General features: G+C 45.5%; 1 protein-coding gene across 24 annotated transcripts in view; it reads left to right on the forward strand.

Annotated features, from left to right (window-relative positions):
* The window catches only part of MSI2 (musashi RNA binding protein 2), a 250360-nt gene extending 227172 nt beyond the window's left edge, over positions 1 to 23188 (forward strand). For 6 of the 24 annotated variants that reach the window (XM_069874415.1, XM_069874421.1, XM_069874418.1 and 3 more), the window contains 3 exons: positions 16751 to 16959; positions 18636 to 18713; positions 20951 to 23188. In XM_069874415.1, the coding sequence (XP_069730516.1) occupies positions 16751 to 16959; positions 18636 to 18677 (251 nt within the window). In that variant the 3' untranslated portion in view covers positions 18678 to 18713; positions 20951 to 23188. Of the gene's footprint in view, positions 1 to 2152; positions 2293 to 16750; positions 16960 to 18635; positions 18714 to 20950 lie in introns of those variants that run through there. The other 18 variants (XM_069874423.1, XM_069874426.1, XM_069874424.1 and 15 more) reach the window with 8 other exon arrangements.
* Positions 23189 to 23756: the final 568 nt, after the last annotated feature.

A 23756-nucleotide genomic window follows, 5' to 3' on the forward strand; every position in this document is an offset into this window, starting at 1 on the left:
TCATTTGTCTTTAATTTGAGTGTTCTTTGATTTTTCTTCTGTTGGGTTTCCTGTTTTGGTTTGGTTTTTTTCGGTTTTGTTTTGTTTGGTTTGGTTTTTTTTATTTGAACTTGCAATACGAAACTAAACCTAACCCTAAATTAACAACACCCTTTCTGGCAAGTTTAAAGAGCAGTATGGTGTTTGGAAATGTCTTTCAAGTCTCAAATTTGCCTGTGTGCACAAAACTGGCAAAACCCCAAAACTGAATCAAAAGAGCCCCTGCCTCCCCAGCCCCGAGATCCCAAGGAGGAAGGTGGGTTTGTCACTGGCCTGGCCTGATGGCCACTCACATTTGCAGTGAAACGTGGTGTTTTATGTAGAGTCATTCCATTCAAAGATGGTTTTCGGAAGGGACATCCTGGGTTCGCCACTTCCATCCAGCAATGGTAGTGAATTGTATTCAGGAGCAGTAGAGTAAAATCGATCTTGCGCTACAGTTTATGGGCCCGATTCATTACAAGAAAAATGGTTGGGTTTGTTGGGTTTTTTTTTCCTTCCTTTCTTTTCAGTTTTTTTTTTCTTTTTCCTTTGCAAATTTGCACAGCCTTCCTTCATGCGTGCCTAATCCAAAATCACAGAGTGCAGCACAGTTGGCTCTTACCGGCCCCTTTCTGCCAGTAAACAGAAAAGAGCTGGAAAACACCCAGGCAGGCGCGTCCCACCACCCCTCTGCTCGCTGGGGTGTGGTTTGCCCAGGGCATGCTGGAGAGGTACCCATCGCTGCCACCCCTCCGGCAGTGCTCCCTCCAAATTGACCTCCCTCTGCTCTCCACCCCACGCTACGGGCTCTTCGCCCCCTTCCTTGGCTCTGCAGCACCAATTCACCCAGCTGCCAGTGCCCAGCAGTGGGGCTGAGCGCCCCTGGAGAGCATCCACCTCCAGGCACACGTCTTGGTCTTCCAAGGAAGCCGCAGCCTTTTCACTCCAATTCCCTGTGCTGCAGTGCGTGCGCACTGACCACCTTGGGTGCTCCCCAGGGTGATGTTCCTCCTCTTGGGACACATGCACGTTGGCTTCACAGCCAGTGAAAGGAGCCTGCCCAGGGGCAGCGCCTGGCCCTGGTTCTGTGCTGCCTGCTCATCCTTCTCCTCGCCCCTTCTTTTTTTGTTGCAGCGGGTGAGGATGCAGCCACCAGTTTACCTTGCTAGATCGAAGGAGTTCTCTTACCTGTCACAGCAGCTCTCTCCCACAGTCAGCAGAAAGGGCTGTTTCCCCCTGCTCATGCTCAGTGCCACTCCTAAATTCACAGAGCAGGACAAACACAGCGATGCTTCTCTTTCTAAATCACATGCCCAATCGACATCCCAGAGGTGAGGCGATAGCTCAGCTGCGGCGATAGCTGAAGTCCCTCAAGTGGGGTGGCGGTTGGCCACGTCTGTTCACACCGGGTGGAACTGTGCTGCCGAATCCCTCAGCTGGTTTTGACAACCTCATCCATTCTTGTATTTTTTTTTAATGAATTGGGACCTGAGCCATGGAAAACGAGCAAACTTAAAAAGTCTGAATGCTGCAAACTCCTCCTAGACAACTTCACTATCAATGTCACATTTCTTTTGAATTCACCTGACATATTTTACGTGTAAAACATTTTTGTCGTGTAAATGCTTTTTTTTTAAAATACAGCCATGGCGGGGGGACATTTTTATCTTGCATTTGCCATGGGAGGGATTCATTTGTCAGGAAAGCAAGACAAGGAAAATTTGGCAGGAGAGGGGTTTCGTTCCTTCCTCTCTGGCTCATTGACAAGTCCGAGATTTTTCCAGTTCCCAACCGGTTGCCACCAACTTTTCCTCCCTGAGGACTGGAGACTAAACCGATAAGGCTGTCCGTAATCCAGCCCAATCCCAGCTGCTTGGCGCCGGGAGGAGCCGTGAACGCCCATCCCGGGTGAGCGGTGGAGGCTGCCACGGGCACACGTTGCCTGCCGAGACGGCCGGCGGCACGCAGCGCGGCAGCACCCCTGGCACATCTGGATTTTGGGCGCCAGTCCTGGCCTGCCAGTGCTGCCTTTGAGCCCTGCGCCCTGACAACCCCTTACTGTACTTTATACTTGCCAGCTATAACAAATCTCGTAACGTGAGCTACTGACCTTGATGGTGAGTGTGAGCAGTTATGTTTTGTTGTTTTCTCTCTTGCTTGGTTGGGGCTGCTGTGAGAGAGGGTGTCTCTGAGGCATACTTTCCGGCCTCTCTTACACTCGGACGTGCACACCTCCTCTCAAACACTCTTCTGAGCGCTCTCAGCGGGAAGGTTTGTCCACACCTATTAATCCTCTCTCAGTGTCCAGCTTCTTGTTAGTAGCAGCTGGTTGCATGTTTTTTGCTTGTTCGGACGAAACGGTTCAAGAAACGAGTCATATCAACTCTTGAGAAATGTCTCTATTTTTTTTGTACACTTTCTTTCTTTTGATGTTTTTATTAATTTCCCTTACTTAAAAAACAAAACACCTGTCGTCCCGTAAAACATTTCACATCTCCCCTTGCCTGTTCTTAGAGTGTATGTATCTGTGGGACTGAACTAAATGCATGCACTGTAGTAGTCGTACTGGTAGCAGTAGATGTAGTTGTAGAACATGCATTGTTGAGTTGATATTATAGGTATCATCAACTTGAACTAGCGTGGCAGTTAAAAGCATAGCCTTGGTCTGATTGAAAGCGTAGGGCTGTTAATACAGCAGAGAGCTGCTAACGGCTTGGATCCATAGTATTGCATTTGTTAAATCCCATTATCTGGAAGTTTAAATTGAAGCCGGCTGCAGGCAACCTACACCCTCTGTACAAGAACCCGCACATGCTATTATGTTGATAGTAAATTTGCCTTATTTTTTTTTCAAATTAACCCCCCCTAGGAATTAAAATGCTGACTAGAACTATGTTCTCTTGTTTTTATTTTGTATTAAAAAGAACTTAGAATGTTTTTTAAATCATTTACAATCATGGTTTCTTCATCAGCCTTTTACTCGTCCATGTTAGCCCATAGACTCATTCGTTAGCAGTCGTAGGCCAGTTGTGCCAAATGCAAATCACTCCATTTGGGTACCTAAATAACGCTCTGTGTGTGAGGCAGCGTCCTGCAGACTGTCCTGAGACACAAAGCAATTGGGTTTAGGTCATAAACTGTAAATCTTGTTATGCAACAGAGACTTTGAGCTCGTGGTGGGTTGCACTCATTGCCATGTCACCCAGCTTAAGGGAACAGATTTAAATGAAGATTTAACATTTCATAAATATCAGATGAGGAGTTTGAGGCAAGTTTATCGTCTCTGATGACCTGAGCCATTAAGCCAGCAAGCGTCTTTTCTTCTTGTGCCCAGGTTTCTGTGCTAAACATTTAAACTTCTATCCCAGATGAAGCTGCAGTCAGTAAATTTAACAGATGGTAATTGAGATCCCGAATTAAGCTTTTGTTTATTTGTTTAGTTTGTTGCTTGTTGGAAAACATCCTGCTGAGAATAGAAAATATACTGTATGGCATGGTCACACCTTCCCTCCTCCCTGCACCCCGGCTGTCCCCGCAAACCCGATGTGTGGGATTGGAGCATCTTCCTGCTCCGCTGGGGATCCTCAAGGCAGCCCTCGGTGCACTTACTCCAGCAAGCACTTTCAAAGGAAATAAAATATCCGGAATGGGCTTTCAAAATGTAATTAAGGATTTGTATCTGCTCCTTACTTCTAATAGAACATAAAGTAAATCAACCAAACAACCGCTTGGATGGGGCTGAAGCAATGCGAGGCAGGCCCAGCCACCCCTGGTACTTTCCTTATTGCTACCAGGGAGCTGAAACACTTGTACGTCAGGAGGGAGAATAATTTCCCTCTTAGATCTCAATCTGCCCGGGAGACGGAGGGACCCACTGTTTAATGCGCCCGACGTATGATTGAGTGAGGAGTGTATCTAAAAGTCAGCAGAGCGACAAATTGCATGGGGTTTAGGAGGCCTTGTCTTACACTTAAAGAAGGTGCTCTAAAAATTTAATCTTGTCATTAGGCACCCATAGTGTTAGCAAATTGCAGCCATAAAAAGCGGGACATCAGCTGGTCTGTGTGTGCGGAGGGAGAGAAGCCACCACTGGCTCGCAGGAGTGCCGTGAGGAGGAACATTCCAAAGATCCAGTGATGAACCAGTTTGAGATTTATACGGCCCGTTGAGAGGACTCCCTTGTGGCACGACAGCTCTGACAGAACCGCTCTCCCTCTTTTATTCTACTATATAAAAGTGCATAAAGTTTAATCCGAGCTGTGTAGTCTCAAAAGGCAGAACCTAACAAGTGGACCACTTGGGAACAGCAAGCAGGCTGAAATTTCTCACTCCGCTGGAACCGACGGTAATTATGTGACAGAGCCTAGCGGCTGACGCATCAGAAAATTAATGGCTGCATCAGATTTAATCTTTTGCTTATCTTCATAGCAGAGGCAGCTCGTGCAGGCAGCCTGGCAGGAGGGCGAGGCAGAGGGACCCCACACCACCCTGGGGGCTCAGTGTGGGGTGAACGTGGAGGCAAATGTCACGTGTTAAACCGAAATAAGAGCAGCCAGGCTCTGCACAGAGCACCTGTCCGAGCGGTCAATACACCGTTCACGTAGTGCAGCCGCAGAGGAGGCCACTTGGCGTTTCCATAGGTGGTTTTGGCCTCGTTACTGGCAATATCCTTATTCCTTTGTGAGCACTACCCCAGCTTTTAAAAGAATAATGAAAGGGGAGTCATTTCTGTTCAGTTCGAAGTGCTGTGCAGAGTGGGAATCACACGGGTCCTTTCCAGAATGCAGGCTACGCACAAAAATGGGTTTTTTGAGTCCATAAGGGACTGAGCTTCCTACGGTGCCGTGGAGAAAATTAAGTAGATGTAAAACAGTTTGGTGGTGCTGCTGTTAGGCTTTGACCACAGCGGTGGTCATTTTACAGGGCTGCTGGCTATAGTCTGTTGTGGTTAAAATACATCAGCTTTAATCAATAATTTTGTAATAGAAAATCTTGGCCACTTGATAAATCATCTCCAGCGCAATTAGTGGCCACCTCTGAAGTGCAGACTTAAGTACAGTGGAAGTTAATCTTAAATTAATTTAGCGGCTAACTTTTAATAGTCTTTTCAATAGGGAGAATTATTTTCAATGGGAAAACACTCCTCAGGAGAGCTCATCCCAGCGTCTTGGCTGCCGCTCTTGACTCATGGTTAGCAGTGACGGCACAGACGCTGATGCTGCTTCGTGCCGTGACCAGCTCTGTGGTGCACAGGGTCACACTCCCCTGTCTGAGCACCTGTGCCCCAGCCCTCCGAAGCCCTACACTAGCCAGTGATTGATGTTTTAGTTCCTTTCTCCCAGTGGAAGCAGAGGGATAGAGCTCTCGGCCCTCGTAATTAGACTTTGTTCCCCACAAGATGCAGACGAGTCATTGTAAAGTTTGAAACAAGGGCCTTCAGCGTGAGCTCTCTAGTGCAATGAGATATTTGAGCACACGAGCACATCTCATGCATTTTAATCACTAAACGCGTAAAGTACTCGCTGAGCTGAGGGGTAACTTGCCTGTCTGGCAGCAGTCGCAGGCTGTTACCCATTAGTGGAACAACTACTAAATTTGATGCAGCGCACATTTTACTGACGTACTATTGTGAGTATTTTCATGCTGATTCTCTCCTCGAATGCTTTAAAAGTAAATACATAATTACAGTTATTTTTTTCTCTCTCTCCTTTCTGAAATAGCAAACTGAAAAAGAGGCAGTGGAGTTTTTCCTTGCAGCAGATGTTAGCGTGCGTCTGGCTCTAGATTAGCTTGAGGAGCATGGTGGATTAGTAATTGCCAGAGAATGCAAAATTGGTCTGCAGGTATATAAACTTCAGCTATTTAAAAATAATAAATTCACACAGCTGGCTCTTTTTAAGGCTGTTTCCTTCTAGTTAAAGCAAGAGATGAGAGCGTTGTGCTGTGAGGACTCTAAAGTGTAGATGCCCAAATCCTCCCCTGTCAAGGGGCTGGGGCGTGAGCTGCCGATGGCAGAGCTGGTGCCACCAGCTGTCCCCAGACATTGGGTCCCTCCGTGGAGACCCCTCACTTGGATATGGCCTTGACACCCTAATGGCCGGGCAGCTCTGGACCTCAGTCCCCATCAGGACCTCAGTCCCCATCACCTCTGGCTCTGCAGGCGCCCAGTGCAGGCTCTCCCGCAGGGGAGGTTCTTTACACAGAAAGCACTAGGGTTTTGTGGTCTGAATTTCTCTTCTGTTACCTGGATAACGCCTTCATGCTCCTGAGCATCCAGCCAGCCCGTGGGCATCTATTTTCAGTGGGAAGGAGCCCTCCAGGCAGTGCCTTCCTGCTACAGCGACTTAAAATATGCCGTAAAACAAAGCCCTGGTTTTGTTTTAATTTTCCTCCTGTATTGTCTGTTATTTTACAAAAGGCTTCAATTTAAAATTAACAGAAGTGATAGCCAGTTAATGTGGTACAGTGGGAGGCCAGAGTTTCTGTTGCTATGGCAATGGAGTTCGGCTCATTTGTTTTGTAGATGAGTAATTACTACACAATTAGAGTAGGCTAAAAATAAAGGGGCCTTTTGTTCCCTGTTACTCATTAATATTAATAAAAGACCTGTCCAGGCTGTGGTAAACAATTAATGCAGATGTGGTTGCCCAGAGAAAAAGTAGCAACAGCTTTCGTGTTACCCAGCACGAGGTAAAAGCACTGGTGTCGCCTGGCTCGGCTCCTCCTTCATTTTAAATAGAAAAATTATTAGAGAGAGGTCTGCGTTAGCACAGCATCACAGCTTTAGCCCTTATTTGCCAGTTAGATGGATGGTAATAAGTGTTAAAGCTCAATGTGCAGACACGGACAGCAGGTACAGCGCCAGGGTCAGATCCTGTGAAACAGCGAGTGTCCGCAGCTTTGCGAATTGTGTGCGAGAGGAGTGTGGTGGCAATGATCCTTGATGCAGAAATCTTCATTTTTCTCCCCTAGCCCAGCGTTGACCAAGGGAGGGTGCAGGACCATGCCGTGTGAGCAGCACTGGCTGTGGGATGTCCTAGTACAGGGGCTGCTTGAGCAAAAAGCGTGCCTGAAAAACCTGAGTACATGATAGTGCTGCTCAGATGGCTCCGGTGCGGCATGTTATGAGCAGTGAGTGCCAAAAATGAGTAGAAGAAAACAGTCCCAAGCATGTGATGCGAAGTACATAAACATTAAAGCACACCAGATCTTCAATTAACTGTTAAACCAGTTAAATTGACAGAGAAACCTGTCAGGAAGATGACTAATGGGACAGAGTTTATTTACCTCTCTGTTTTATTTGCTTGTCTTAGCACAGCCAAGATGTGAGATGTCTCAGTATCTGTTGCTGGTGAGGAGGGAAAGCAGAGCAGCACTGGGCACAGGGGGCTGTGGGGTGGTCACCCCACTCACGGCACCCCTGGAAAACCTCATCAGTCAGGTAGACCCTCTCGAACGGGCAGCAGAGGCACCCGAGTGCCCTGGCCCAAAGCCCTCGAGTGCCGTGCTGGGTAGGGTGGGTTGCAGACAACTAGAAGCCACCACGTCCCTCCCAAACTGTTTTAACTAATGAAGGGAAACGTAGCACAGCCTTTGTGAGGTCGACATTTGTTTGTTGTTAAGGATCTAATTAGAAACATGAGAGGGAGCTGAATGGCTGCTTGCTCGGCTAATTAGCGACATGCACGAAGACCACTTTGAACTTCAAGGACACAAAGCTATTAGCGCTTACATCAAAAATGGATTAAACTTCTGTGCTTTTATAATGATTAAAGATGAGCCGCTCAAGAGGAAATCCTTTTGTAAGGCTGTGACAAGAGCTGGCTCCCTGATTGCAGCTTCTACGAGCAAAGCTTTGTGTGGCCTCCGTGTAGCACTCGGCCTGGCGTGAGAGTGACACCGCTAACTTGCAATGTGGAAAATGTGATTAGGCAATAAATATTGATCGTTCACAAAAAATCACAGCCAAGCCGGAAAGTGCATTTACTTGTCCTGCCACGTAACTGCAGGACTTAGAAAAGCTGGGCTTGAATACATTGAATTTTATGTCTTTTTGCTGTAAATTGGTGCACATCAACAGCTTTCAGATGTGGCTGATACTTTGGATGCGTTAACCACAGTGCTGAGCAGAAGCAGGTGCTGCTGATGTGGCTTCAGCATCCACGGGCAGGGCACTAGTGAGGTTTTAAAACACCTGCACCATTTGAATTTGTAGCTTGCCCAAGCTTCTGGAAACCACCCAGCTCTTCATCTCTGGTCGCCTAAGGTACCTTAGTTGCTTTATGTGTCCATACTGACTGCTCGTGGAGCTCTGTGAGTTGTGGGGCACCGTGGTGAGCGGCCGCAGGGGCTGCATCAGGAGCAGTTGCCACAAGATCCTGATTGCTATTATCACAGCGACGTATCCAGCTTGGTTCCTAACAGCTCAGGCTGCTGCGAGACATGGGTCTGAGGGGTGTGAATAATTGCCAGCAGCCCTGCGCAGGGGCCAGGTGCCAGCAGCAGTGAGGATGGGGCTGGGCACCGCTCCCTCCCCATGCTCTGCTCGCTTCCAGCCGTAATTGCTGAGCCGGGAACCCGCTCACCACCCACTGCTTTCTGTCGTTATCCCTGCAATATTTTGATGTGTGAAGCCATTTCCAAAGGGGCTGCAGAGGCAGAACAACCTTTTAAAGTGTGACTGCAGATAGAAAAATATCGTACAAATAGTACCTTGTTACGGCAGATAGCTGCTCTCAGTGTCTCTTGGCCTCATCACCACTTATTTTACTGATGAGCCCGACGGTTGTTTTATTTTATTTTTTTCCCTCCAGGGCCAGTGTAGCTGCAGGGGAGGGACAACTGCTGTCACTGACCCGAGGCTGCCTGGCTGCTCCCCATTACAGAGCCAGATCAGGAGTGACAGGGAAGCCACAAAGCTCATGGTTTGATTTTTTTCCAGAGTCAGGACTGAACTGACTGTCATAAGCAAAACATCTGCAGCCCTTCGTACTTGCAGAGGAGCATTGTCAGCCACAGGCTTCTTGAAGAGAGGTGTTTGCTTTTCAAGTCTGCTTGGGGAGAGCTGGAGTGAAGTGCTGTGCCTTGTAAGTCCCTGCAAGAGATGTACTAAATGGCATCTCTAATTGTGACGCTGGGGTTATTTGTTTTCCTGGTTTGTCTCTGGCTTTTTGGTGTAGGTAGTTTGGAGCTGTTTGTACATTGTTACTCTCTGGAATGTCTCATGTGTTTCCAGCTCATTATTTTTGAGACGTTTTGAGTTTGAGCATTGATCTGAATTTGAGGTGTGCCACGTGCTGCTTCAGACATAAAACATCCTTGTATGTAAAAGCACAGATACAAGAAAGTGATGCTTCTGATAGTTCAGCCTGTCCACAAATGAGAGTGTTTGTGCCTCTAGCTGTATGTGGTGACTGGTATAGGAAGAAAAAAAAAGAGCTTGAATGTGAACATTTAATTCTCAGTGTTGTACCTATGCACTCTTGCAGCCTGGATAGGCAGCCAAGAACCAGGAGCAGCAAGATCTTATTTCAGGCTGGCATTAATTTGTACATCCAGTCTAGGGTAAATCACATCTGGGTTGTTAGCATCTCTGAAAAGCAAGGTACAAGCTCCAATTAACTTCAGCCATGAATGCCCAAAGAATTGGCTTTGGCCAAGCTATCTATAATATGGGTACAGCGCTAGGTAATGATATTTATAAGGCTCTAAGCACTAATGATGTAAGATTTGCATACGGTGCTGAGGTTTTCCTGCAGTCCATACCGTGGCTGGCTATTTAAAGTATCAGCATCACACTGTGACTGCTGGTCTGTTAGTCATGCTCTCTACAGCCATTAGTGCTCATGCTTCAGGACACATGGGATCCCCAAGGAAGGGCACGATCTTCCCTGCTCCAGTCGCCATGGTTTTACTGTAATGTCCTCTGCAGTGTTTCTGCTTGGGTTGTTACAAAGGCAATACAGCAGGCTGGAATGCTTGGGTAGCAGGTGATACTCCTTCTGTGAAAATCTTCTCTTAAAATCCAGCAGTAAATCCCAAGTGACTCTTAATTAAACGCCTCCAGACTGTGATGTAGTTCCCCTTCGTAGCTGGGCTGCTTGGGACCTGGGTTGCGGCATTTCTGAACCCATCGGTCACAGGCAGTGGGGTGTGCTGAGAAATACCAACTGCTCTCTGCTGCCCACGAGATTTGGGTCCCTGCTCTCCTCACCCTGCTGGGCTGCTGCCAATCAGCCCCTCTCTGCCCTGTGTCCCCCACCCCCTGCCCGTTTCCATCCCCGTCAGCAGCATTCAATGTTGTTATATCATTTACTCCTTCAAGCTGGAAGATGATGTTTGCAGCATGTTACATGAATTTTTCATAAAGATAGGAGAACAGCCTAATCTTGTGAGCTTTGAGTCTTGGTAGTGGGTAATGGCTTTGATTTAAAGCATTTTGTCTTAATGATAGTTATATTGAAAATTTCCTGCTGCTTTCAAGCACGTGTAGTTATTATCATAAACATTGATGGTGGAAATGCCTGCCAAATTGTGCGTGGCTGTTTATGGTAGATGAGAGAGTCATCCAGAAATTAGAGTACTGGATCAACAAGTTGTCAACAAGCATGTTTGTATGGGAAACCACTCGAGGGCCGGTGGGACAAAGCAGGAGCGAGGAGGGCTTTGGAGGAAAGGAGTGCCAGAGATGACCGACACGGGCCGTAGAAAATGCTTGGTGTGAGATGAAGAGTGAATTTCTGGCAAGGTCGAGCTGTTTTAGGAGAAGTTGAGGAGTACAGAGGGAGGGCAGACCCTTCCCAGGCAGAGCACTCATTGCGCTCCCAGCCCTCATGCCAGTGGCTGTCAGCATGTGCCCTGTCTCAGTCCTGGTGGCCACCTCCATGTGCTCCACTTGAAAAAATAAACCCATAGCTTGATTCATAAAGCATGCGTGTTTACAGAGGGATACTTCATTCTTTTCTTTTTTTTTATACATGTTGCTGTGTTCCCCTGTGGTGTTAGATGGCAGGATCTGCTTTCTGGGGAGCACCTCCGTGCAGTGGTGACCCATCTGTGGCTGGATTCTGCCTCCAGCCGTGCCAGAAGTCGCTGCAGAGCTGTTCACCCATGTGAATTGTTGCCTAGGGATAAGGAGCCCTCTCCGGGAGGCGCTAGCAGCGATCGAGTCTTGTTAGATGGGTCTCTGGGACCACTGGCATAGTACTGATCAATGCACACTTTGGGGTGTGCACTTGCAGTTGTGGGGTCCCAGCATTACCACGGATGAGTCTCTTTGGGGTGCAAGAGGGGGATGTAGGCATCTGCAGATAGGGAGAAGCTGGGGCAGCTCCATTCTGCTCTCCGCTGCTCTCTAAAGATCAAAATGTATTTCTACACTTCATCCTGAAGTATCCAGCCTCTTCTCAAAGAAGAAATCAAGTAAATCATGGTGGTTTCTTTCCAACTCGAGATCTCTTTTGCCTGTGCGCTGTGGCTGGGAAGGCAGATGTGAGTTTCTCTAACCACATTATGCACCGTTCTTCACCTTTCTTTCTTTTTTTACTTTTGAAATACTCATATTTGTTATGTGTTAAAAAAAAAAAAGCAAAACCACAGTAGTTAACAGTGAAGAGGATGCTGCAGGAGCTAGTCCTCTCCCTGCAGTGATGTTTTAAGTCTTTGGGCTTTGGAGAGGGAAAGGTAGCGTCACTGAAGGCTTCATGTGGGCTAGGGAGGGGATAGCGATCTCCACATAGTGCCTGTCTTACACCTCCATGTATTTTACCTGGGTTTTTTTTTTCCTTTAAAATACAACATTCTTTAGTCAGGCTCAGAAACGTTGCTTTGTCATCATGTCTAGCTTACCTGGCCCTACGGGACTGACTGTCAGCCCAATACCATGCAAGTTCTCCTTGCAGGACGTTTCTTCTCCTTTCCATCCCTCTTTCCCTTTGTTTTCTATGACCGAATTGAGTTTATTTGGGTGGAATTCCAACATCCAACTTGTGCTTTACCCAGCTGCCCTCTGCGCCCTGCAGCCAGGCAACTGGATCCTCTTTACTGTAATGTGAAGTTCACTAAGGCAAATGGCATAATGAATCCTGACTTAAAAATTTCTCAAGAGTTCATCAGCAGAGAGTTTATCTTTCAACAATGACCTTTCTTGCTGAACGTGGATTAATGTATGAGCGCGGTCTGTGTTAACATGGTGATTTGCAGGAGAAGATGCTTGATAAGTGAGCTCCAGCCAGCTCTGACCCTGCTCCAAACAGAGCATTTCGTAGCACCAAGCCTCCTGCCTCTGCGTGAACCTGGGCTGCCAGATGCATGTCAGGCTCCAGCTCTTGGCTCCTTAGCATAAATCCCTTGTTGACTGAACTTTGTGTTGAGAAGTGTCTTACATGTTAAAAGTGGATAAAGACAGCTCTGCTAGAGCACGCCAAGATGAGTTAGTAACAAAATAGCCCGTCTTGAGGTTATGGATTCATTTTACAGTTCCCAAGTTCATATTTATTTTAGCAGAAAGTCTTCTAGTAGATTCTCCTTTGAGGAGATGCAGCTTGGGCAGAGGAGAGGGGTGCAGTGAATGTGACGTATGACACTGAAGTCCCCAAGGCGAGGCCCCCACCATTGCCAACGCTGTGTTAAAACAAGCCTGTTCTAGGACTGGTTTATGAACCCTCATTTGCTTCAGTGACTCGTGCCCCGTCTCACTTTTCCTCATTGCTTTTCAGGGCTACCCAAACCACCGTGGTGCTGGGTGGGGTAGAACTCAAGGCTCCCCAAAGCCTGTCCCTCTGGCCAGCAGGCAAGCGTTCACTTACTGATCAAAATTCAAAAGCTCAGAGGATTTTTCCATAAGAAAAATAGAGCAAATTTAAAGTGAAGCAAATGCACATTAAATTCCTTGTTCCTATCCCTGCCACATCTCTTGACTGCTGCCTCTTGATCTCCAGAGGCACAGGAAGGAGCTCTTGTAACCCAGAGGATGGGGGGATAGTGGGAGCTGAAGAAGATAAAAGTCGGTTAACTGTGACTTACAGACACATCTAATCTTTTCCATCTCTCTCCTGACCTTGAAGTATCACAGGGCTTCCTGGTGACACCTGGGATTGTACGTTATGTACAGAGGAAACCTTTGAGTTGGAGGCACTTAGCTGCATTCTCAGCTGTGAAAATGTCCGGTGCAGGATGGTTTCCTGTGCAATTGATTGGTAAATTGTACCTGAAACTATCAGAGCATGTTGGAAATGGGGACTTTGACTACCAGGATGGCCTGGGTGCCAGCAGCCCTTGAAGAGGGAGGAGATTGCCCTGCCAACCCCCTGGCAATGCTGAACTGGTCAGTCAGGTCCTCCTGGCAGATCAAAGTCAAGAGATACTTGGTCAGCTCAACCAGGTCTCTGTTGACTGGCATTAAGATGTGATCAGTGGTTCCCTCCCCTCTGTTGGGACAGCAGAATCCCCTGCCAGTTTTTCAGCAACGTGTTTGTAAACTTCTGCCCTTAATTATCTCCCATTCTGACCGCAGGGTGTTGGTGGCCAGGGGAAAGTCTCAGATTCCTTCCAGCCTGCAAGGCATTAATCTTGGCTCTCTGTGAATCCTGCAGCTTACAGCAGCCGTGGGCAGCTTCTGCTTCCTCTGGCAACTGAGCCAACATTGGAAACTGTGTCCTAAAGACACACGTCTTTAAGGAGCCTTAATTTTTCTTTGAGGACTGAAACAGCATCCAGACTCTGGAGGATTTGTGGGGGGAGTTTCTTCTGCTTCGTTGTAATCTCAGGTCATTCCAGGTTTGTGTAAAACAAATTTGTTACCAGGTATTTCTTACAAGAGTGTGTCACATTTTGCATGTTGGAAAAGTCGTTCAAGGTCCCTTTGCTGTTGTTTCAAAGCGATGGTGAAAGTGCCTCTGGCTCCAGGTGAGCTTATGTGCAGCTATTGTAGAAAGACAAATATTTAGCAAGTTACCGTGGCTGAGTGAATCGTTAAAATACAGCTTTCTGAGGAGCGCTTGACCTCTGAGTAATTATGAGAGCTTTTCAATTTCATTTATTGGGTCTGGAGCAAAGGGTCATCTCTGTAAAAGCTTCCAGCCCTTTCTGTACAGCCGTCCAGGCAGCTGTTCAGCAGGCGGCGTGGAGCGGTGCCGGGGGATCCCCAGCCTCCGCGTGGCAGTTCCTGGCCGATAGAGCAGGGGGAATGCTTTTGGAGTGCCTGTTTATCCACAGGCCGTCCTGTGAGCCGTGTGGAGTGTTCAGCTGATGTTCAGTGGATAGAAAATTACCTCTTCGTTACCTTACATACCCACAGTCAGAAGGACAATTGAATAACTGGTTGCCTCCTCTTTCTGCGAGTATGGAAGCTGGTGTTGTCTTCTTAAAAGGCAGTGGCCAGGGTGGGATGTTTGCAGGGACAGAGTATCTCTCCCTGGCTCCTCAGTCTCTGTTTGCTCTTCTCCTTGGGAAGGTTTAGGAGGTGGCAAAGCACGTGTATCCCATAGTGGATGTCTGTCTGTCCTGCTGGGCACAGCATCCCTGTGTCTCATGAGCTCCTCAAGGCAGCAGGCGGCCCTGGGCATCGCACGGGCACTTGCTGGGGACCAAACCCAGTCCCTGCTCCTGTTCGTGGGGTGTCTGCAGTGCGATGGGCTCTCCTGGCACTGCCGTAGGGTTTGCAGGATTTTACTAACAGTGTCCTCCTTGCCTCGCCACGTCCTTCTGTCACGCTCTTGCCTTTGCTTGGAGGGGCCAACTGTGTTTGCTGTGTGACTTGGCAGGAGAACTCGCATCCATTTTATCGAACCAGACATAAGAAAAGGGAAAAAAGTTGCTAGCTTCTAGTAATAAAGGGCTTTTGAACATCTCAGCTGGATATTTTTCTTCATGAGTGAGAAGGCCAAATGTTATCTTGACATTTAATCTTTAATAATAAAAAAGGCACTTTGTTTGCCAGTGAATTCTAAAATCTGTTTACTCTCTCATGCCTTATTTCTTTTAACTTGCTAGCTTAGATGTCCTACTTACTTTCCCCTGCTACCGGTTCAGAGCTGCATTAAATCATTCATTTTTTAAAATTTACTTTTCTGCCATTGCAGAGCCGACAGCTGCCAGGTTGCCTTTTTTTGTGGTTTTTTTTTTGGACTGGTTAGTTCATTTGAAAAGCAGAGACCTCTTGGGAGGGCGGTGAAGGGGACAGGGCAGGAGAGGGGGTGGCCCAGCAGCAAATCCAGGCTGAGCCCATCACATAAGGTGCTGCCAAAGCCTTCCCTTGGGCTGTCCTTGTCGAGTGAGCAGGGCTGTCTCCCAGGCTGGTTTCCATCCCTAGTAAAACCTGTAGTCAGTCAGCACGGCTCAGACTTGCAGGCTAGCGGCAGAGGGTTATTGCAGGCTATCAAACTTTATAAACCCTTTTTAGTACTTAATGAAGACAGGCGGAAAGTCGCAGCCAGAGGAAAAGGCTGAAGGAATGTTGACACAGCCTCACTCAACGTGTGGCGGTGATGGAATGTGTGGTGGGTCAGGTGCCAGGTTGTACCCATAGCTGCAGCGCCCGGCTGGGGTTCCCAAGGGAGCCTGTGGTGTTTGTTGCCCCTGCCAGGCTCGTGCCATCATTCTGTCTCCCTTGGATGCAGTGAGACAGAAGTTGAGCCTGACAAAAGTCTCTGTGCGCTCCCCAAGGACCTTGCGAGTACCGCCCAGGTGTAGCTCCAGCTTCCCGCAAGCCATTTCCATCCAGCTCCTCCTAGTCCGCTAACTTTTCTTTTCGCATTGAAACCTCTTACTCATATATTTTACATCCAAGAGCAACTGTGAGAAACGCCAGAAGCCTGATCATCTAACATGCTTTAATATCTAAATTTATTCTTTAGTACCATTCTTATTTACATTGTTTTTTCTGTCTCAAAAAAAAAAGATATAAAGGGAGGAAAAAAATAAAATTTTCTTTTACTTCCACATTAGGAGGTGAGTTGTCATACACCCTCTGGAATTCTTTTTTTACTTTGATCTTTATTTATTTGTTTAATTTTGGTTGATGTCCCAAGCATGGTTTTGGAGACGAAGGTAGGTCTTCGCTCTCCAAATCAAAAGGAAAAAAAAAAATTAACTAAAATAACACTCTCCTTGGTCATAAAAAAGAGAAAATTTCCAAACTGTTCCATTCCATACCATTTAAAGAAATTTAAAAATCAACTATTGAGCTATTTCTACAGCTTTACTGATCTAAAAGGGCGGGTTTATTTTTTCAAAAGTGTCGAATGGATCCAAAAACGATTTTACTAGATGCGATTGAAGTTATTTGCTGTCAACATTTTAATATCAATATTACCACAATGTGTAGTCTCAAACTAGTTCCTTTGTAGTTTGCATGGGATGTGAATGCTGTCTCGGCGTGCCCAGACCTAGAGAACTTGTTACTACTGCATGAGCATCAAGTCAGATGTTGAAAAATATCTATTATATTTTGTGATAATTTGGTGAAACTGAGCACCTCCAGTCTCTGGTTGCAGTAGTGTGTTGAATGATTGTTCTTTTTTTTTTTATATATATCCATATATATATTTTTGGAGCTCTAAGCTTCGTAGTAGTACGGGCTGACTCTTATCCAGTACTTGCTCTCCTATCGCATGGCCTTGGTTAAGTGTTAGAAGTTGGGCCTAGGCTGTTTATTCTGGTGTTTGGCTTTGTAATAACGGTGCATGCCCGGCGTCTGGCCTCATACCCAGCTTTATTCTCTGCACACCAGTCTTGAATAGCTACAGTGCTCAACCGAATTTTGGCGCACCCGCTTCCCCGGCAGGCTCCAACCCAGCCCGACCCGGAGGCTTCCCCGGGGCCAACAGCCCAGGGCCCGTCGCGGACCTCTACGGCACGGCCAGCCAGGACTCCGGCGTGGGTAACTACATAAGCGCCGCCAGCCCGCAGCCGGGCTCCGGCTTCGGCCACGGGATCGCCGTAAGTACCCTGCGTGCCGGCACCAGGGCTACCGCCCCTGTTTCTCGGTCTAAGGGGGGTTGCTCATCGTTTAACGACATCGCGGGGGGATTTATGTTGGGTTTTTGGTTAATTATGACCCGACAGCGAGTGGAGCGCCTTGCTGCCGTAGCCTGCTAGAGCTGTGCCCGGCCTGATGGAGCTGCCAAAGGGTTGCACGGCTCCAGGAACCAACTCGGCTGGAAACGCTTGTCTGGCACCTTCTTCGGTCCAGACTGGACACATTTCAAAAGGAAATATTTAATAATTATGGGCTTTAAAGATTCTACTTGTTCTTTAAGTGCTTTATATCAGCCCAACCACCTGTCCGAGCTGCTGCGACTGCTTAAACAAATGAGAAGCGGCTCATTAATTTGGCCTACAGCCACCCCGGCGAGGGGATGGCCATCCCACCACTGGCTGTGGAGTGGTCACGCTTCCCACCACCCATCCCTGTAACTGCAGCATTCCTGTGCACCTCAGAGGGTGGACAATGGCTTTTGCTGACCCCCTGGGTCACTTCCAGCTGATTACAATGCTGTAACAGTCCTTAAAATCTGCAGGCTACAAGTAAGTTGCTTCCATTTTGTTGTCTAGTCATTGGAAAAGTGCAACTTTAATGCTGCGTGGGTCTGCAGTCTCACTAATGATGGGCAACGGAGATTTGCTTAACCAGCTGCATGCTGTTTTTCCAATCACGCTGTTTTACCTGTGTGTGTTAGCATGAATGTGGTCCAACCTCTTTGGTGGCTGTCAGTCTTCCAAACAGCAAAACCGCGACTCAAGTTGTGTCCTTTTTTTATGTAGTAACACATTTTTTCTTGCATGGCGAAGTACAAAGAGCTCCCCCCAGTTCCCTCAAACCGAGTGGAGAATTTCATGCTTTGACCGAATTGGATGAGTAGGGGGAACGTAGTGCAGACAAAGTTCCTGGAACTCTTGTTTTTATTGCATAAGTAGCCAGTACCCAAAAAGACTGCTTCCATTTGTGCCCTCGTGCTCAATTCTTGCTCCTCCCCAGGTCACACCAGGGATTTGACAGTCCCTTTGGATCAGTTCTCTGCCAAACACAGATTATTATTGCTCTGCTAAGAGCACATCAGTTTTAACTGCCATCTCTCACCAGTTACAACACCTCTTATTTCCATTTCTCACCTAAGGAAAAAGACCTGTTTGCTCTTGAAAACTTGGGCACTTTAGCCTCAGCAACATCCTGATTTTTCAAGTAGACGGATACAAGGTCCAAGCCTGGGTATCCGGATTTGTCTGCACTAACACTTCTCCAAAGAACGATTTTGTATTTGACTTGCAGATTGGCAGCCTCTTACTTTTCCCCCAATAACTGCAAAGAGTCTCATAGCCTTTTGTACATAAATATTTATTTAACACTGTCCATTTACTAACCCTGGTTTAAAAATCAAGAAGGAAAAACCCAAAGCTTATTTTTGCAACCAGGGGAATGAGAAGATTATGGTCTTGGAAAGGTAACCGTAGGGTTCAGCACACCCGGTCACTGGTGACCAGAACAGCTCTTGGAAATACCTATTCATGCTGGCAACACAGTCTTTCAAGTCCTTTGGTAATTTCTTGCCAAAATTAATAAATCATCTGTTCCCATGTATAGAGCACTGATGAACTTAACAATTGTACAATTTTAGGGACCTTTGATTGCAACGGCTTTTACAAATGGATACCATTGAAACGTTACACATGGTTGGTTGCCATCTCACTTGGAGGTATTACAGTATTGTACATTTGTACTTTGTGCTAAACTACCATCTCCCCTATATTTACTTTTAAGTGAACAATTTTTTATCTTCATTTCGTCTTTCCTTGGCCTTTAATCATTCCTTTCTGTGATTTATGTTATTCAAATCAATCTCACGGGTTGGAAACTGGAAGACTGATCAGGAGCTAAACCCCCTCAAAAGTCACTTTTTCATATTCACGCCGCTCAGTGCAATAATTTGGAGAGCCAAAAACCACACAGGAAAACCACTGATCCCAGAAACCTGTGGGGAAACAACCAAGTGCCAGCTGACAGCATCCCGATGGGGAGATTACAGATCTGCTCCCGATGCACTGCTCTAAAAATAGATGAGCCCCTCTGCTTTATTACAGAGAAACCATCATTCTTAATTAAGTGTTGTACCAAATATTACCGCTAAAAGATAACATTGTAACTAGTAACCATAGAGCAATTATCAAGATTAAAAAAAAATTAAACCTAAGCAAATTAAATTAAAGACATTACCTGAGTAATGCATCCTTGGATCACTGCCAGTTTCCTACCCTTTGAACTAAGCTCGAGTTAATTAAATGTTTAAATTTTTTATTATTTTTTTGGCCTTTGGCATATTCGTCTTTGCAAATAAATATTCTTACACCGAGAACAGAGTAGATTAGAAAAGTCAGTCAATGTAAAACAGAAGTTACCCCTGTTAAATGGCACAAGTTTAGCTCTGGAGCCTTTAGTCCGTGCAGACAAATGTAATGCATGTAACAGATTTTGTTTGCCTTTTGCCCAGCCCTACCTGATCAATGACACACGTTTTACACTCAAAATCGGGGTATGAAATTAGGATTACAGCTAGTTAAAGGGCTGGGAACTGTGGAAAATGTTTGGAGGCTTTTATATATATAGATATATAGATATAAACCTAAATGCTAGTGGATAAAGGGGTTTCTATTTGCTCCTTGTATACCCACGTACGCCCAAGATTCCCTGAAATTGTTCCATCAATCGATTTGCTACCAAGTAGCATTTTTTTATGGGAAAGAAAAAAGTGGCATAAGCACTCTTGCTTTAATCCCAGTTATTATTTGCACGTCTCAGTGTATGTTCACAGATCAATTTGTCAGAACCCTTCACGTTTTCTGGGCCGTCAGCCGTTGTAATAACGAGGTGGTACATGACGCCGGCTGGAGACCATAGCAGAACATCATAATTCACACTAATAACGCTGCAACGAAGGCAGCGTTCATCAGATTAATGTATTGTAATCATTTTACACTTACCCAACACATCAAACTGTAACCATCATTTACTGGCCAGTATTAAGACTCAGACCATTAATGACTTAAAAACAGAAAGTGCTTTTAATGTCGCTCATTACTAATTAAAATAGATTTTGAGAGGAGGAAATGAGCCTTATTATTAATTCCTCAAGGACCACTGAGTTCGAAATTTTTATTGCGGCGATGGTGCGCCCCGAGGCATCTGGTCCGTCGCCCACCAGAGCAGGATGCGACTGCAGAGGATGAATTTGGCTGAGCTGTGGGTCCATGGGACAGGACCAGCCATCCTGCAGGCGCTGGGCACGGCCCTTTGGGGATGGGTTTTGGAGGTCACCCCATAAATGTGTGACGAGGGTGCACTCATCGCTGGAGCCAGCCCTGCGAGCAGTCTCCTAATATTTATTTCTATCTCAACATTAGGCGCTGGCAGGAACAGAGCGTTAGAAGCTGCAGCCTCCGTTATATAATAAATCATCACCACTGCAGTGTCCCCATGTGAAAGTTGTTACCTTTCAAGTACTTTAGCTGTGCCTTTAGAAAAAAAAACCTCATTTTACTGAAGCCTTGTAAATTCCTGGCGTAACAGGTGCCAGAGGAACAGATTTTGTCCTTCCGATAGATAAGTCACGTTTTACTGTTCCCAAACCAGACTAGACACAGCTAACTCCAGCCTGCCTGAAGTCGCAGCGTATTGGATGGAGTTTAGGGGATGGAGCTAAAAAGCAAGGGCAGTAAATCCATGGAATACGCTCTCCCACAGTGTCAGTCCCAAGCGCAGCTCTGCATTCCAGCCGGGTTGCTCCGATTCCCCCTCGGTGTGGATCAGCGCACGCTGTGGCTTTGCAAAGTGTTTGCAAACGCTTCGGAGGGGTGGGAGCGGTTGTTACAAATCCCACTTGGCCTCAATTAACTCTCCCTCTCCTCCGTGTCCTTGTCTGCCTTCTCCTCCCCACAGAGTCTCTCTGGATGTCCGGGCAAGACGGGGCGAAGTTTCTGAACGTGCCCATGGTTGGGTGATCTCATCAGACTTTGAGCACTACATCATCACCGATAACGCAAACAAACTGGAGGTGGCACTCAACGGACTTAGGTTGTTTAAAAAAAAAAAATCTCTCTCATCATCTCATGAATCTGCTGTACTATAAAAACAACAGCTTTTAAAAGTATGTATATAAAATCCATTTCTTGTTCGTTTTATTTTCTTGATGGGTTCCCCCCCCCTTTTTAAACTTCTCCAAACCACATTTTTTCGTAGCATTTTGACATAGTCTCGTAGCCACGTAGTTCTAATTCTTTGTGTATCTAGCAAGAGCCTAACCATAGTGTAACTGTTTATATTAAGGGGTTTCTTTTGGTTTTTGTTTATTTTTTTTTCTTTTCCCCCTCCTTCTCCCTTCTCTTTTACGTAGTCGTTGTTGCTTAAAGGATGCTGAGATGGTGACAGGAGTCTCAGCCGCCGGTACCGGCTCTGCAGCCGCCGAGGGTGGCAGGGGGAGCAGAGCCGGCGGCGGGCACGGTTTCGGGGTGGCCTTGCAGGGCGCGGGGGTGCAGGTGAGCAGCAGGTTCTCTAGCCCTTCTTTTCATTTGTGGCGTCTTCGTTAACCTAATTCTATCTATTTTCGGCAATAAGGCAAGGACTACAAACTTTTTGTGCGTCCTTTTTCTATAAGTGCTTTTTTTTGTTGAAAGAGGTGATATAAGGTTTTTTGAAATTGTGAATTCTGAAAAAAAAAAAAAATACTGTAAATACAATTCCATTAACTACATATAAACTATTAAGAAAGAGAAATACAAACCTATTTTTGTGATGGAGTCAGCCTAAGGCAGTTTCTCTATGAAAAAAACGGAAGAAAAAAAATAAAAAAGCCAGTTGTAGACTCTGTGACCAACTGCCGGAGCTGGCCCGCGGGAGTGAGGCGGTGCACACGCTGTTCAGCTTGCTCCGTAGGCTCAGTAGACCTTCCAGCTCTCCTAGCGTCGTACCAGCATCTTCGCTATCAGATGTGCACAGCTTACAAAGGAACAGTCTAGTGGTATTTTTTTTTTTTAATTTAAAAAAAAAAAAAACAACCAACACTGCTTTTCCCACGACTGAAAAAAGAAGCTACGGTTTTCCTGTTTAACGCATTTACGGTTCAAAGCACACCTTTACTATTATTTTTTTTGTTGTTTTAGTTATCGTTTTTAAACTAGATCAACTTGCTGTCCAGTCATTTCAGCGGCTCTGAGCACCTCGCGCAGCCCGAGCGGAGATGAGGTCCCTCCTCCGCGCTCGCCTGCTGTGGGCAGAGCGGCTCTAAAACTTGCATGGTTACCTTTTTTTTTTTTTTAATCCATTACTTTCTGTATTAACAAATTAGGAAAGCAAGTTTGGTGGTGTTTTATTTTTTTTTTTTTTTTGGGAATACCTCAGTGCTACAAGTTTCACCCTAGAAGCAACGGAAGATTTTAATTTATTGTAGTTGTAAACAGAATTTTAAAGAAAAATAAAAGTATAAAACATCATTGCACTGTGACTGGTAGGGGAAAAACTGACAGTTTCCTATTTGCACATGTTTAATATTTGGCTGTTATATATATGGTCCTCTGTTGGGGGAGGAAACTTATGAAGGATATTTTTTAATTTAATTTTTTTAATATTGGTAAATAGGCCTGCAACAGCAAACTAGAAGTACAACACGGTAGGTGGCATTAAGAACATACTGTAGTGTGGATATATTTCTTCTTTTTTTAACGTAATATTGACAAGTTTTATTAATATTTTTTTAAATTGTTACGTTTATAAATTTGGTACTTTAGGTACAGCCAGTATAAGACACTGAATGCGACATTTGTTAAAAAGAGCTGCTGCACTCCTATTTTTGTAAATTTTACTAACAAGTAGACTAATGTAGACATTCAATAGACAAGGTAGAGCAAGGCATCTTTAACAAAAACAAGGCACCATACTGCTAACCGAAAGGAGAAAACCTTGTTTTTCTTGTTTTTAAAAAAAAAAGACAGACTCATGCTTTTTATGTAATATTTTAGGTTTTTTTCTTATTTCAGAACAACCAGGTTTAAGCAAAATGCTGGACGCTTTTTAAATATTGAGACTTGATCAAGTAATAAAAATAGATAAAACGATTCTTTAAAAAATAAAAACGGAAAAAAAAAAAAACCAACAAACCAAATTCCCTGAAATTCAATGTACGGTCAGGGAATTTTTTATTGCTATTTTGTCAATGTTGATGATGTACTGTACTACCAGTTGGTTTTCCTCTCCATTCCCTGTCACCTCATAGAATATTCTTTGTTGATCATTGTTGTATGTTAATAGTGTATAAAATGGCTATCTTGTAAGAGTGCTGTCCTGATGCTAGTGTAGTGAATTTTTCCCCCCCTCTTTCTCTCTTCCTCCTCTAGTACATATTGGTAGGTGTATCGTAATTAAGGTTAAAAATTTAGATGTAGTTATTCAGATTTAGGACCAGTAAGGATAGAACTTTCTCTTATTTAAGAAAATTGCTAATAATTTTGGGAAGGTTTTCCTCTTTTTTTTTTTTTTTTATTTTTCCCTTTCCTCTTTTCTTTGGTTTGTTTTCTCTTGTTTTTGTTTTTTCTTTTGCTGATCTGATGCGGTTTCAACTAACCAAAGGTCTCACAATGTTAAAAATGCTGGCAAACTCCTAAGGCATTTGTAGATCCCCACCCTCGACTTTGGAAAGGGGGTGTGCCATACTACCTTAAATGCTAACGCTAGATATGCAAAACTGGATTTT

Source organism: Phaenicophaeus curvirostris, chromosome 21 (assembly GCF_032191515.1).
Source record: "Phaenicophaeus curvirostris isolate KB17595 chromosome 21, BPBGC_Pcur_1.0, whole genome shotgun sequence".
Taxonomy (NCBI): Eukaryota; Metazoa; Chordata; class Aves; order Cuculiformes; family Cuculidae; genus Phaenicophaeus; species Phaenicophaeus curvirostris.